This window comes from Trachinotus anak, unplaced genomic scaffold (genome assembly GCF_046630095.1).
Source record: "Trachinotus anak isolate AG129_WGS33_773 ecotype Australia unplaced genomic scaffold, CSIRO_AGI_Tana_v1 ptg000013l, whole genome shotgun sequence".
Lineage (NCBI taxonomy): Eukaryota > Metazoa > Chordata > Actinopteri > Carangiformes > Carangidae > Trachinotus > Trachinotus anak.
In genome coordinates, this window is record NW_027273864.1 from 16,121,638 (window position 1) to 16,137,146 (window position 15,509).

At 40.7% G+C, this 15,509-nt stretch overlaps 2 protein-coding genes across 2 annotated transcripts; both read left to right on the forward strand.

Annotated features, from left to right (window-relative positions):
* Positions 1-1,671: 1,671 nt before the first annotated feature.
* On the forward strand, positions 1,672-11,547 carry LOC139630163 (von Willebrand factor A domain-containing protein 1-like). The gene is made up of 6 exons (XM_071493320.1): positions 1,672-2,780; positions 7,242-7,781; positions 7,974-8,252; positions 8,768-9,043; positions 9,275-9,550; positions 9,676-11,547. Exons 1-6 carry the CDS (start codon positions 2,699-2,701, stop codon positions 9,693-9,695), a joined length of 1,473 nt encoding a protein of 490 aa, XP_071349421.1. The 5' UTR covers positions 1,672-2,698; the 3' UTR covers positions 9,696-11,547.
* Positions 11,548-13,018: 1,471 nt separating this feature from the next.
* On the forward strand, positions 13,019-15,506 carry LOC139630168 (olfactory receptor class A-like protein 4). The gene is made up of 4 exons (XM_071493326.1): positions 13,019-13,407; positions 13,616-13,876; positions 14,760-15,005; positions 15,237-15,506. Exons 1-4 carry the CDS (start codon positions 13,132-13,134, stop codon positions 15,447-15,449), a joined length of 996 nt encoding a protein of 331 aa, XP_071349427.1. The 5' UTR covers positions 13,019-13,131; the 3' UTR covers positions 15,450-15,506.
* The last annotated feature ends 3 nt before the right edge of the window (positions 15,507-15,509 follow it).

Below are 15,509 nucleotides of genomic sequence, written 5' to 3' on the forward strand. Positions count from 1 at the left end.
TCAATATCCCATGAAAAGATGTTTGTGTTCAATAAGCAGAACGCGCAGGTGTAAATGTAAAACATCCAAGATAATGGGTTTCAAAATAAGGAAATGTTCAAGGATACCAAAATGTCACACTTGTGGCCACTGGCTAATTAGATTGAGTTATTACATTGAGTTATTACGATAACTCTGTTTATTGTTAGTGGAAATATTCATTTAATGTTTGAATAGTGGGTTCATGTTTTAAAATACAGGCTTATGCACCTTCTCAGCCACTGTGTTCGTCCAAGGAATGTTGTCTGGCATTGCCATCCCTGCACACAAGGCTATCGCGGTCCAGACTTGTTTGTTGTTCCCTCATGGTGGAACAAGCCACCAAATGCTATCAGAGTAGGGGCGTCCCTCTCTGTCTTTAAGAATCTCTTGAAGACGCATCTCTCCTGAGAGCACCTCCTCTCCTAACACTTCGAACACCCTAACATGCCTAACTGGCACTTACTATGCACTTCTTTACCTGATCTCTTTGTGCATCACCTTATTGAACAGATTTACTTAGTACCTACTACAAGGTCTCCTACTGCACTGAAGCTTTGGTGTTGTCACCTACTTGTTGGTTACTTTGGATAAAAGTGTAAATGTAAAGTAAAATATCTTTATTGAGACTCGTCACTGTGCATATGCAATTGTTAAAGTGCAAAAAGAATGAGAACGTTATTAAGTCGTTTAGAGGAAAGTCAGCTAAAAATGTCTAATATCATAAGATGAGGACAGGTTGGATATCCAAATGTTCAATTTTTGAGAGACGCTACGATGGATTTATCTCCACCCTTCCTTAGATTTGTGAGTTATTGAAAAGTGAAACATATGTTACTGAATAACAGAAAAAAAGGTGCTCGTGGGTGGATCTTGTTTTCCTTCTTTCAGGCTAGCTGTTTCCCATCCCGGTTCCATTTTTTTATGCCAAGCTCATCTAATAAGGTGTTTGGACATTAACAGTCATTCATTCTCTTCGACCCTTCAGGACTTCAGGAACCTATGGGCAGACTCTGTATCTTCATGCACAGACCAATCCTCTGCTTTGCACCTGCTGGTACCAGCCTGGTATGTAAGCAAACGTTTTTTTGTATCATGTATCAAGGGGAAGAATCAAAATATATCTTATTTAAAATCATCTTTCTACTATCTGTCTCTGCCCCACCATTCTACCTCTATCTAAACCTGAACCCCACCCAAACAAAATAAATAAATAAATAAAAAAGCGCTTTTATTCAGGCAAATTGTGATCATCCACGTTATTTCCACTGGAGTAACAGACGTGGGCACATACTGGGTACTCTCATTTCACAAGGGTACATTCAGTCAGTGCGCTCCGTTAAGTAAGCCTTTTATCTTTATCTGGTTACACACACACAGAGGGGGCAGAGACATGGGTCCTATTGTAGTCGGGTGTAATAAATGCATGTGAATAGCCTACACTTGATCCAAGTTTTCTTTCTGATAAGTGGCAGCTGTGGTATTTGCTGTATTTCTGACTAATGGACCGGCTGGATGGTTTTCTCTGCTGCTACTTGATCCAAATGGATGTCTTATCCAACTGCTGTTTCCCAAAGTTGGGTCCAGTTTTTTGGTCAGTTTGAATGGCTTCCAAGGAGTCCCCGGAGAAAATGGAGATTAGATCATATTCACTGTTATTCCTCAAGCCATGAACAGCTTACTCAATGGGTCTCCTGGGCTATGGGGGCCGGGAGGTCAGAGGGGCCCTGCAGCATTTGTTTGAAGTGACTGTTAATATTTCTTGCAAAGGCAACCAAACAACCACTGAACAAAGAGGTGGAAAATAAAGACATAAAATGACCACAAAAGAGCACAAAAAACAACAAAAAGACACAAAAAATGATGCAAAATGACCATAAAAAGACACAAAATGACCACAGAGAGATACAAAATGACTAAATACAGATGGATCATTTGTAATCCCTTTGTATCTCTTTCAGTCTGGCTGTTGTGCTCCTCTCTAACAGGGGTGGGGGACCTTATCTTGTATGTCTGTGCAGAGACTAATTGTCTCATTATCCGCCTATGCTCCTTCCACAAGACAATGTACAGGCAAACAAATGTTATTTTTCTTGCAGCCAGAGCAGACATTTACCTCTGGCACGCTTATGATGAGATTTTCTTGCTTCATCTAGGGAACCCAGTCTTTTACATGGGTGTCCATCTAGTGCCTGAAGGTTTGTATGATTAAGTGTGATGATCCCTGGACTGTGAAAATTACAGCACAGGAGGAAGCAGGGAAACAGCAATAATCCAGAAAGCATCTTAAAAGTCCCATCACAGACCAAAGTCCAGGAAAAAGGTGTCAATGGTTTTATTTCCTGGCTCAGCAGCTGGAGGAGGAGGAGTAATTCTCAGTTCAATATAAAGTGAACTGTGTACAGTAATGAAACAGTTGCGAAGACTGGGAGAGAAGTGGTCTTACATTAAATGAAATAACTGCACAGCGGAAAACATTCCTGCAGAGAGAGAAGAGCATGAATGACGCAGGTGTTTTCTGACGAAAAGTTGCCAGAAGTGGCAGCGGCGCTGCTCGGACGCGGACTGGATTATTGATGACAGTGATCAGCGCGATGGGAGCCGGCGGATCAGTTATTGCACTTGATCGATCTGTCTGTTTTTAATCACGTCCAGTGATTTTTGAAGCAGCCCGGAAAAGATGCAGGCCTTTTTATTTCGCTGCGTTTTTCTCTGGGCGCTGTTGGCGCGGAGCAACATGCAAATTGCTGTACCTGACACAGGTGAGTTGATAACATAGGCGACAATACAGATGCGAAACAAGAAGAGGTGCAGATATGTGGCCGGACGAAGCATTAACAGCACACATACCTGATAACACAAATACAAAGTTGGAAGATGCCCAATTATATTCGTCTTCGGGGTTAGATGAGGAAATTAGATTTTTTGTAAATGGAGTCTGGGCTTAGAGTTAAAAGCCTCAGAAAAAGATTTATTTTCCCTAATGGTATAAATCACAAAATACACTCGCGAGCCACAGTGAGGCATGAAAACATCATCATTGACATTTAATGAGTAGCAACTGGCCAGGATCATTTCCCCAGACAGTCTGGTTTGAACAAGTTGTCACATGGACAGTGTTGTCCGGGGTGGTTAATGTGTGGTGATAGGTTGCATAACAGTGGTTCATCACTTTTAATTCAGAGCATAAAGGGTGTCATTTTATATGGTTACAGATTATTATCTAATCAATATCTGTAATAACTGTGACTTCCTGTTGAACAAATTATTAGATGGTATGAAATGTAACAAGCTATAATGTCATCTTTTCCAAATCATGACACTAGGAGAGATATTACAGCCAAATTGGAGCTCAACCATGTGCAGCTGTGTGTCCAGTGTCAGCACTGGTCTGCTGTAAAACATTTCAGCTGTCTGAGTGACTCTTAAAGGGGTTAGTCAGCGAATTATTATTGCATGTCTGTGAAGGTAAGGGACTAGGAAGGGACAGATTCTTTTTAAACTGTCAAAGTCTTTGTGGTAGAGTTTGAGATCTCCTGACTTTTATTCCCTATGGATCAAACTCCGAATCCCACATTTCCCATAAGGCAGCCCTCAATATCTAACACAGGCTTTCTGTCTATTCTTTCTCTCTGTGGTCTCCGAGCCCAAGCCGAGATAACTCTGATTACTTTTGATTAAGTACCTCCACAGCTATGACAACTGTTTTACAGGCTCCCCATGATGGACCAACGGACTTTTATTTGGAAAATTTGTGGAGTATCCCTTCAAACACAGACCAGTTTGTTGGGTTTAGATGTGGATTGGTCTAACAAGATAATGTGCTGTGGATGCCTTTCATTTCTGCTGTGTGCTTTTGATGCTGTTGGAAAGAGGCTGTCTAGTGTTATTATCGACACTCAACAAATCAGTATTAGACCAGACAAGATGCCCAGATGTTGGGAAAACAAGTTTCTACACAGCCTTGTTGGTGTATTTACATACTTAGTCAAATCAACGGCTGTTGTGCATATTAAAATACTGAACTAGAATAAAGATTTGTCGGGTGTAAATAATGACACTAGACAGCTTTCTTCTAGTTGCAACAATGGCACAGCAGTAATGCACAGTACTTTATATCAATAAATAAGAAATGGAAATAATCAATAATAATTAAACATACAAGGATACAATAAGAATATTCCTCAGAACCAATAAATGAGCAATGTCATATCATCATAATGACTTTCAAAAAGATAAATAAAACCAATTGGTCTTGAAGAAATTGTTTGACATTTTGGGAATTGCACTTATTTGCTTGTTTGCAGAGTAATAGATAGGTGGAATAAAACCGCTCTACACACTCTACACATGTCTCTACACTAATATGAAGCTGGAGCCTGCAGCGGGTTTAGCTTAGCTTAGCACAAAAACTGTGAATGGGCAAACAGCTAAACAGCAAAAAGTGTATTTCTAAAATTATCAAACTATTAATCTAACATTGGTTGTAAAGGAATATCTGTCCTTTTAACAGAAAGTGTGGAATGAAAAGCAGTGATTGATAAGCAGATGTAAGAGGTCAGAAGGTAGAACAGGGACTGACGAGATTAGAGATAAAACCTGGTACAGATCCATGCAGTGTTTGGACCCTCCACATTATTTCAGTAATGCAGTGCATTACTGAGAGTTTTGGTCTCAGTGCTTTCTCTCTGAGAAAGTTGTGGTCTGTACAGGTGGCCACATCTAATTAAAAGAAAATATTTTGACTGATTAGCTATGTCAGAGCACCCCCACCCACCCACCCTCCAAAAAAAGCGCACGAGGAATGTGTGGCATTTTTAATTAATTTGTGATGTCACTTTTCTGCAGGAAATCTTTAAATGTTTAAAGCAGCAAAAAGCAGCAGTAATTTTATGTTGTAAAAACATCATTAGCAGTTTAGTTGCCTGTATTGATTTTGATCTAACAGAGACTGGATAGTCTACCATCTGTCTGTTTGATGTCAGTGCATGTTGATAGTGCACTCAGTAAACTTCACAGGAAGCATTAAGATATATTTCATTCATCTGTGCAGCTCTGCCGTGTGGCATATGGCCTTGGCACAGCTTGAAACCAATGAAATGACCGATGACATGCTGAAATCTCCCTCTGTCTCACACACATATACACATTCACATGCACAGTTATATATACACACACATATAAATAAATTTAAAATATATATGTAAATATGTACAGTATGTGTATGTGTGTGTGTGTGTGTGTGTGTGTGTGTGTGTGTGTGTGTGTGTATATATATATATATATATACACACACACACACACATAAATAAATTTAAAATATATATGTAAATATGTACAGTGTGTGTATGTGTATGTGTGTGTGTGTGTGTGTGTATATATATATATATATATATATTCACACATATACACACACACACACACACACACACACACACACACATTTTCCCGTGTAGCATCTGTCTCCTCTTGTAATCTCTGTTAAGATGTTGGCTGACGCCTCTTCTCCTCATCTAATTGCACTTTTCTCCCTCATTTCCCCTTGCCTGTTTATTTTCCTACTGCTTCAATTTCTGCCTTCCTGTTAAAGTTTAATGGTTATGGACCATTGCTGCAATAAAACAATGGGTGTGTTCTAAAGAGGAGCCGTAAATGGAAAAGACAGAGAAATGTGAACAATATGCAGGAAGTGATGCTATAAAGCAGATCTGCACATCATGTAGCGGACAATTAAAAATGACTACATGTGGGTGGAGTTCATTCCCTTACAGAATTTAATCTGGTTCTCAATCCAAATTATTCAAAGAATTAACGCCACAGTATTAGTCATTTATAATAGGTGATGGTGTAAGACCAATATTTCATGAAGTACAGGCACCAAATGTACCAAAAGTCACATGTACTGAGCAGGAATTTTAGGAAACACTCATTGTTTTCTCGGTGAAATGGATGAGTGAGTCACAGTTGGATGTGTATCTGATTGTGCAGGATGGTGCTTGTAGATAGAGCAGATTCTTTTGATTGAATGTTATTGCAGTAAGATGACTTTTTGACAACGAAATGGAGCACAAATGCTTCTGAGAAATGCTGATGGGTGAAATGGAGAAAACAGTGTGCATTCATTGAAGTATAGAGATCCCATGACATGAGATGGGCTTTCTCTTCTCTCTGCACTGCTTCTTTTTGACTGATTTATTTACAAAGTAAATCTCACTCCAGTTTCATATGATAAATTTACTTCTGTGACCAATTCTCTCGGTTCCTCACTGTCATAAATCCTCCGCTTTAGCTCCATTTAAAGTATTGTCAGTCCAGTATTTCTGACATGTTTTGATACAATGTAAACTGTACAGCAGATTGTTATCTGGACTCCAGTGTAATGTATGAAACAAGACATCTCGTATAGCTGTTATTGCTTCTCATTCTTTATATTAATGCTTCTCCAACAGCAGTAACTGCGACTTTGACATTAATAAGATCTGTCTTGCCTCAGATACCACAAATCAGTGTCCCTTTTTATATGACTGAGATATTAATGTGGTCATGACTCATCGCTGCCAGCAGTTTCTACTATCTTTGCAGGATGCAGCGTAGGCAGCTAATAATTCACCATGGTTTATGAAAATTCCACATTAACTATTTAGTAAAATCTTGTCTGTACCTTGATCCAGTGCATAAAAGTCGGAAATTGAAGCTATTCCCTAAAGCTGTTATTATGAGTATTTTAAATCAACATGGATCGAATGAATCGAATGTGTAATGTAAAAGGTTTCACTCATAGCAACAAACCCACAGAGAATTAACACTTCACTCTGCAGATTTACCACCTTTTGGCTCATTGTTTTGGTTCACTCTCACCACACTCAGCAGCATCTTCTCTGGATGCAGCAGGCAATTGTTTTTAGAAAAAACATTCTGAAAACCTATGAGCAGCCCAGCATGAAACAACAGACAGACGAAGTTAGAGACCAGCTGGTGAACATAGTGGAGCAGTCAGCAGCTAAACACTCAGACGTATCTCTCGGGAATTGGTGGAGAACAAAACAGAGCAGACAGCAGAGAGAATATTGTCCAGAAACACAAGTCTAAATTAAGGTTAATGGTACTCCATTGCACTGCTGAATGTGTAAATAGTAGTAAACCTGTCAATAAAGAGAATGTGAGGTTCACACAGCATTCACATATTAAAATAGCCTCCCTGTTTTTCCTCCTGTTGTTCACAGTGTTGAACTGCTGTGAAGGGGATATTCTCCTTTTGCTGGACTCCTCGGGAAGTATAGCAAACTACGAGTTCTCCCGCCTGCTGCTTTTCACTGCTGAGCTGCTTCGCCCCTTCTCATTGGGCCGTGGGCATGTAAGAGTCGGGCTGCTGCAGGTAGGCACCAACCCAAACCTGGAGTTTGGCCTGGACGTCCACAGCAGTCAGGAAAGTTTGCAGAAAGCACTGCTGAGTGTCAGCCACCTGCAGGGAGACACCAACACTGCGGCGGCGCTCAGGGTGGCCGAGGGGCTCCTGACAGAGACAGAGATGAACGTTCCCAAGGTACTGCTGTGGCTGACTGATGGTGTGCAGCCTGGAGACGTGGACAAACCCATGACAGAGCTGAAGGCGCAGGGAGTTTTTGTTTTAATTGTATCTACAGTTCATGGTAACTACCAGGTGTTACAACGTGCAGTGACACCTCCTCTGGAGTCCCACCTCTACTCTGTGGACATTGATAACATCAACATCATCGCAGAAGATCTGAGGGAGGCCATCATCAGTATGTGTGTGTGTGTGTGTGTGTTTGAAATATTAGGTTCAGCACTGAGCAGCACAGTAGCTCCATGGCAGATGTTGGAAAGTTATTTTTGGACAGAAAAAGTATTTTTTCACTACAGAATTATTAACTCCAGTTTGCCTCTCTATCTCTCTCATCCGCTCTCTCTGTGCCCTCATCTTGTTTTATCTATAGAAATTATTCGTGCAGAACGGCTGAGCGTGGTTCACTTGACTTCCCACAGTGCTGTGCTGCAGTGGCGTCCTGTTCTCAGAGCAGACAGTGGTTACTATGAGGTCCGGTATAACTCCATATTGAAAACAGAACCTGAGAGCAGACGTACCCTCTCAGGTGGCTCCAGCTGGGTAGAGCTGACTAACCTCCAGCCTGATACGACCTACACAGCATCCCTCCGCCCAGAGTCCAACCAAAGGCTGTTTGACACACTCTCTGTTGACTTCACCACACTTCCTGGTGAGATGATTTACAAAGAATTCCCCTTTAATTACATGTGGTTTCATAGTCCTGCCATGCGCTTAACTAAAGAAATATTTGACAAAACGGTCTCACCACAAGGTCCAATCAGTCATGGGGCTTTTGATATTTTTCAACTGTCTTCCTTAGAAGATGGACTTTGCTAATGGAATCGTAGACATTCAAATTTCCATTTTTCTGATTGAAAGATATTAGAAAACTGAAGACAAAATCATTCAACTGCCTCAGGACTTGTCAAGCATGTTGTTGGTTTTCTTCTATACAGATATTCATGCTATTAGGGAGCATTTTATTGCAACATATGTCTGCACATTTACAATTTGTAATAGCACACACAGCCCTTGACTTGTACAGCTGCACAGCAATCTAAAGCACATGCGGGTTTCTGTAGTGTGATTGTTTAGAGATTTCATGTAATCTAAGTTGATAATTGTTCATCTAAATTTGATGCTGGTGGTCATCACCTTACCTGAGTCCTCCTGCACTTGCTTCAGATGTTTTAAGCCCAGCAGTGGTCTCTGTGTCAGACTCCGGCCCCCATCAGATCCGTGTGAGCTGGGGTCCCCTGCAGCTGGCTCGGGTTCAGAGATACACGGTGGAGTACGGAGTTATTCCAAGCGGACATGTCCAGACTGTGACGTTGCACAGCCAGAAGAACTCTACCTTACTCACCGGCCTGGAGCCAGGCGCTGAGTACCTGGTCACAGTCAGTGCTCTCCATATGAATGGGAGAGAAATAGCCATGTCAGTGAGGGCATGCACTCAGGAAGGTACACTTTCTGTTTGACATTTGTATACCATGTTTTATCTCTGTGTGAGTTTGTGTCCTTCAAATGTTATTCCAGGTAATTCAGTTGCTGACCTTTTGAAGTTGCCAATTTAAAGTTCCTTTATGAATTATTCCTACTTTTTTCATGGTATATCAGCTTCTCTTGACCAAACTTTAAAGATCTTTCCCTTGTTTTCTTTTCTGTTTCTTTTCTGTTTCTTTCCTGCAACAGCACTGCCTGCTCTGGCCGACCTTCAGCTCACCCCAGTGGAGCATCAGGAGGTGCAGGTAGCGTGGCAGGCCCATCAGGAAGGTTTGAAAGGCTACTGGCTCAGCTGGGAAAGAAAAAACTCTCACAGCTCCTCCTCAAAGTCCTCCGTCTACCTGCCTCCTACCTCTCGTTCCACGAGGCTCACACATGTTGCCCCAAGCAGCCGAGTGTGTCTGTCCCCAGTCTATAGCTCGGGCCTAGGAGATGGGTTATGCTGCACTGCAGAGAGTCATAAAGGTTAGCTGAACTGAATATTATCTGCTGCTTTTTTTCCTAATTCCTGCAATTATGTTCATACATAGCAGATTTGATTCAATAGAGGAAGTGTAATTTCCCGTTTCTCTGTCTCTGCTCTCTGATAGATTCCAGCCAGTGGGGTTAACAGCCGGGGTCTGCGGCAGAGTCTGCAGCAAAAAACCTGGAAGAAATCAAGCATTAAGTGTTGTATGCACTAGGTAACTTGTGCAGGACTGAATTTTTTCAAGTTCAATTTCCATCTGGAAATTAATTACAATGAAAGAAAAGGCTTTATCACATCACCTCCGCCCTCTGTCCTCACAAAGGCTGAGTAAATACTGAGGAGTAATAAGTCTTTTTTTCTCCTGCAAATGAAAATATCACCAACTTCATAAGAAAGCTGTCTGCCACAGCACCACACTTTTGTTCAGATATGACAGTCAGGAACATAACGACTGCAAAGTATGCAGAAACATTCACAGTCAGTATGAGGAACTACTGATGATAATTATTTATTATTCTGTTAACAGTCTGTAATGTCAGCCTACTCTTAAATTAATTACATAATATTTATTTGAAATTACATGAAAATGCATTTACACTACCTTCCTACCGACCCTGGTGTCAGATCAAAATCACAATTAGTAAACCTGTAAATTATATCTTTTCTGAGCCAAGACTCCTCTTAGCTGAGAAGTGACAGTAGTTTGAATGGAGTTGCAGTGTCTGAAATAAGATAACACAAGCATGAGAAAATTAAACATTTTGTCTTTGAGGTACCATAAACCCTGAAACATCCTTGTGAATTGTAGAGCTATGCGATTAAAAATACAAGAACCCTTATGAATTTCAACCTGAGAAGCTGAGCAGCAGGAGCCTGATAATCAGGCTGACCTGCATTGCATTCTTTAGAGGTCCAGTAGGACCGTGGTACCGCCACAAAGTCCTCAAACATGTCACCATACCCCATCAAACCTTTTTACAACACAGTGTTTTAAATTCAATGATGCCTTCATTCCCAAATGCAATATTTTTCCACATGCATGCATGTTGTTAAATGAGTTGGTCTAATATTAGCCTGAGGCTGGAGATACTTTGAATGGAAAGGACTATGACCTTGCCTGTTAATATTTTTCTCAGATTAACTTATCACTTGCTCTGACTGAGAATGATTCATCCTTTAAAACTTATGAAAGCAGTGTTACTTTGTGAAAATGATCAAAATGTTGTATTACGCATAGTGGTATCAGTGCAAAGTCACTGTCTCCAATCCATGGGCTGCAACAGATCATGGTGAAAATAATAGATCAACAAAATAGATTTTTAATCCATTTAATGACCAAATTTCTGCTTGTTATTTTCTACTTTGTGGCCTTTCAAGTGATTATTCACCAGTTGGACTGTTCAATATGTTTATTATAGTAGTTTAAAATGTTCTTATTTTGAAGCTGATCATGTATGAGTCAGGAAAATGCTTTTTCCCTGGAGAGACAAGCTGCATTCATCATTGTCTGGGTTTCGCTCAGTGATGGACATTTAGCAACCAGCAAGCAAACAAGCAGCAAACACTGAAGTCACAGACAGGTGCGTTCCTGCATTTCTGTCAGTGATAAGAAGCAGGGAGGATGTAATGCCTGCATGAAGATGATTGTGGTACTTTATGTTATCAGTTCTTGAGATCAGAGTAAATTCCTTTCTGTATTGGCATCCAGTACTTTGTGCACACTGCAGAGTACAGGATGAAAATGTACTGTGAATATATATATATATATATATATATATGTATATGTATCTTTTTTTCTTTTTTCTTTTTTCTTTTTTTACATTTTTTTCCTTTGTATTTAACTTTATGTGCTACTGAATTTGTGGCCAGGTTTGTGTGGTATATGACAAGATTTCTATAAAAGTATATTTTCACAGTGTCCATATGCATTTGATCTTTTTGTAATTAGATGGGAATGAAAAGTTAAGTATTAAAATTGTATTGTTCTCTCTGGCATTGGTGGTATTGTGGTTTTGATTGTTTGTGGGGCCATCTAGTGGCTTTAGAGTGCAAACAGATATTTCAAATTGATATCTTGAAAGAATGAACAAAGACACAAGGCTTTCTGCATATACTGTACATATGTCTGCATTGTTACGAGCTGCGACAGAGTGGCTGGTATTGTTTTCACCTTGTGTGTGTGTGTGTGTGTGTGTGTGTGTGTGTGTGTGGTCCTGGAGACACCTACTGTATCAGGAACTACTAGAGAGGTGGTTATGAGTACTTGTCTGTCTGCCTGTCCGTCTGTCCGTCTGCAGACAGATTTTATCACAGAGATGACTGTGCAAGATAACAGTCATGAAACTTTAAATGTGTAGTTGAGATCAGAATGAAGGCCCCTGGTCCAACCCATGAGTGCTGACTACTGTAAGAGTCTGAACGGCAGCATGCTGACGGGCTTCGCAGCAGGTGTGATCCCATTGTAGTTTTAGTATATTCAAATTTAAACAGTTTATGTCAATGTTAAATATCTCTTGCATTAACGTGCTTGTCAAAATCCATGATCCACTATTGTCAAAATACATAAACCAATTAGTGAAAAGTGGAGGCTTGGACAAGATATGAACGTGGCTAGACTGGCTGCTTGTCCTTGTCCTTGTTTTTGGTTTTCTTTTTCCCCTTTTACCATCCAACACTTTACCCAACATTGTCTCTCTCATGCATACACTCCTACACTATTGATTTACTGACTGCTGTTAATTCATTTTTGTTAGATTTAAATAAATAACTGGTTTTTGCTTTAACTCCTTATGTCACCTCCTATTATTTGTTGTGGTATTTGAGCCAGTCATGACAGGGGTCACATTTTGATCTTTTATAAGGGCATAATGGGCAAGTTCGATTGATATATGTGCTAACTCCTGTGACAGATGGAGACTTGTTTCTTGTTATGTTAGTGAGCAATGTGATCTGTGACAGTTGTTGGTTCATGAATGCTACATGACAATAATTAGAAGTGATTCACTGTTTATGAGCACCCACCTCTGGCCTGGGGACTTAGAGTCAAAACATAGTATTAAAGTATTAAAGTGTTTACATTACATACATGAAATCCAACAAAAAAAGCTTCAACTTCCTACAGTATGATGATGTAATGAATCAAGTGGCAAAGAAAGCACATTTCACTCAGGGAAGCTGATTAATCTCTTGTGTTTCATTTACGTGCACCTCAAGCTCCCTGAGGCATTAAACATAGTGTTGCTTTGTGGCCTTCTGAGGGCCTAACAGGGGTTGTCTTACCAGAGCATAGCACACAGAAAGCCGTGCTGTCAGTTCTTTGTTGTGATGACACAAGTTGGATCGCCTTCTTCCATTGGCCCAAAGAAGGAGATGTCTTAAATGACCTGCAAAGATCAAGCTGAGCAGATACCAGTAGGGGGATTTAACTGGTACTGAACATGTTGGCAGCATGTTGGAGGACAAAGACTGAGTTTTATTCACCTGCCCTACATCAAAAATGATGACAAAGCATATTTTAAGACTTTATGTCAGCTGTTAAAACTGCCTCACAGACAAGGTTGTTAAATCAGTGGCTACAATGGGAGACCCAATAGAGCAGGATGAAGACCAGACGCTTGTGGGGATGGGACTTCGTGTTTCTGTGTCCCCTACACAATTGGCCTTTTATATCATCTTGGTGACGCTGGGCATCGTGGGTAATATCACTGTGATTGGAGTGATTGGTAAGGGTGTGATTATGGACCGTGCTGGAGGACGTAACTCAGATTTAATTATTGTTAACATGGCACTGTCTAACGTGCTGGTGTCTGTGATGAGGAACACACTGCTTGTTATTTCAGACATCGGACTCGAGGTATGTAATCTTCATGATCAATTGTTTTTATGAGTTCCAGTAAGTTATGCTTTATTTTTGTACCTCCTAGCATACTGGTGGTCTATGCCAAACTGTAGATTTCTGGTTTTTGTGGATGTCTGGGAAGTTTGTGTTTGCCACAATAAACCTACAAAAGTAAGCTGACATTATAGGTGTTTATTCATACACTCATCTCTTTCTTCGACAGCTGTACTCATCCAAAGAGTGGTGTCAGTTCCTGATGGGTGTGTGGGTGTGGCTGCGATCGGTCAATGTGTGGTCAACACTTTTTCTCAGTGCGTTCCACCTCCAGACTTTGAGGCGTGTGGCTCCCATTATGAGGAACCTTCACGGGCCCCAGGGCGCTCCTAAGCTCCTGCTGAGTCTTGTCTTCATATGGCTTCTCAACTTTGCTTACTCCATTCCTGCTTATGTATTTTCCACTAACGGTGGTGTGAACACAACAGAGGTGATTTCGGTGTTTTCAACCCATTTACTACAAATCATATATACTTTACATGACAAGTGGAAATTTTGTAGTTTTAGAACTTTTAACGTAATTTTTAATTATTTTTTATATTCCAGGCATCGATTAGTTTCTCTTTGTTTCTGTAATCTGTAAAAAATCTTTAGCCTCTATAACCTGCTTGAATTGTGTAACACCTCGCAGTGAAAATCAAGTCTGCATTTATTGTTTGTAAATATGATAACTCACTGTAGAATTTAAGTATAATCTGCATTACCACTCAATGATAATGTAAAACTGACAAACATTTATGCAGGCTTTGAGGTAATGAATTAGATAACACAAACAAGTACATGCAAACGAATCTAAACTGTATAGCATGCTTTCAAAAAATGGTCTGCGAAAATGTTAAGTATACACTGTATTTATGGAGATACAACTTAAAAGACTGGTATTGCCCTTAAATGTTTAGAGAGATCATTTGTTAAGTAAATTGCAGGCTAAACACATGCAGCAACATGGTTTCAGCTTGGAACAAATGGGGTCAGAGTGATTTGAACTAACTGAGGGATCTAAAAGTTTCATTAGAGGAGAGCTTGCTCTTCCCAAGGAAATTCAAGCTTTTTGCAGCATCAATACATCCCTTAACCAGTGATGCAGAAAATGCTGAAACCATGTCAACTAGCAATAACACAGTATAACACTTTATCTTAAGTTTATTTCACCTCAGTCCAAACAGATAAGCAGTAAAATGTAAGTGAGTGCAAATGGTAGAGCTACTTATTCTGAAGAGAGAGCAAGTTTAGCTAAATTGCTAACTAAGTGTATGCTCCCCTCTCTCTTTCCTCCATGTTCCGCCTCCACTCCTCTTTCTTCCTCGTCTCAGACTCTGATGCTGGTGAGCAGCACAACACGCCCCCTGCTGGGCTGTGTGTGGAACTTTCCCACCACCTACAGCGGCCTGGCTTATGCCACCACATCTATGGTGATCCATGAGTCAGTCCCCATAATCTTGATGGCTTTTACCAACCTGGGCTCCCTTTACACGCTCTACACCCATGGCAGGGCGCGCAGCTCGGTTCAAGATGCACCTGTCCTGAAACGGGTGCCAGCTGAGCGACGAGCAGCCAAGGTGAGGATGAAGAGGGTGTTTAGAGCTTTGAGGCTCTAAGGAGCTCACTGAAGCCATGTAGATAAGTAGTACATGAGTGAATTAAAATATACATCAGACCTGTTCTTTTATTAATAGAATTGATGAACATTATTTTATTGTTTTAGCAAGTTTTATTGGACTCAAAGTGACCACCATCATACATCAATGTGTGGGTTTCGCCGCCCCAATTCTTTGCCTTCTGATTTTCAGGTGATTCTTGCTCTCATAATGCTCTTCATTGTATCGTGGGGAACCAGCATTATCTCTGTCAACTATTACAACTACAACCGTGGCTCAGCTGCTGAGTTTCTTCTGGTTATTGCTCGTTTTGCCAACATTATCTTCATCGCCTTGTCACCAATTGTTCTGGCGTCCGGCCACAGACGGCTGCGTTCTTTCATCAAGTCTCTGCTCTCTCACTGACAGAGCTGCTGGCTGACGCTTCACTCTGCCGAAGCCCTGGAGGTGCAGCGCTCACAGTTC

Coding starts and splice junctions, on each gene's coding strand:
- LOC139630163 (XM_071493320.1), top strand. CDS start 2,699: ATGCAGGCCTTTTTATTTCGCTGCGTTTTTCTCTGGGCGCTGTTGGCG. Junction 8,253..8,767: donor TGACTTCACCACACTTCCTG/GTGAGATGATTT, acceptor CACTTGCTTCAG/ATGTTTTAAGCCCAGCAGTG. Junction 9,044..9,274: donor GAGGGCATGCACTCAGGAAG/GTACACTTTCTG, acceptor TTCCTGCAACAG/CACTGCCTGCTCTGGCCGAC.
- LOC139630168 (XM_071493326.1), top strand. CDS start 13,132: ATGGGAGACCCAATAGAGCAGGATGAAGACCAGACGCTTGTGGGGATG. Junction 13,877..14,759: donor GTGGTGTGAACACAACAGAG/GTGATTTCGGTG, acceptor TCCTCGTCTCAG/ACTCTGATGCTGGTGAGCAG. Junction 15,006..15,236: donor CTGAGCGACGAGCAGCCAAG/GTGAGGATGAAG, acceptor TCTGATTTTCAG/GTGATTCTTGCTCTCATAAT.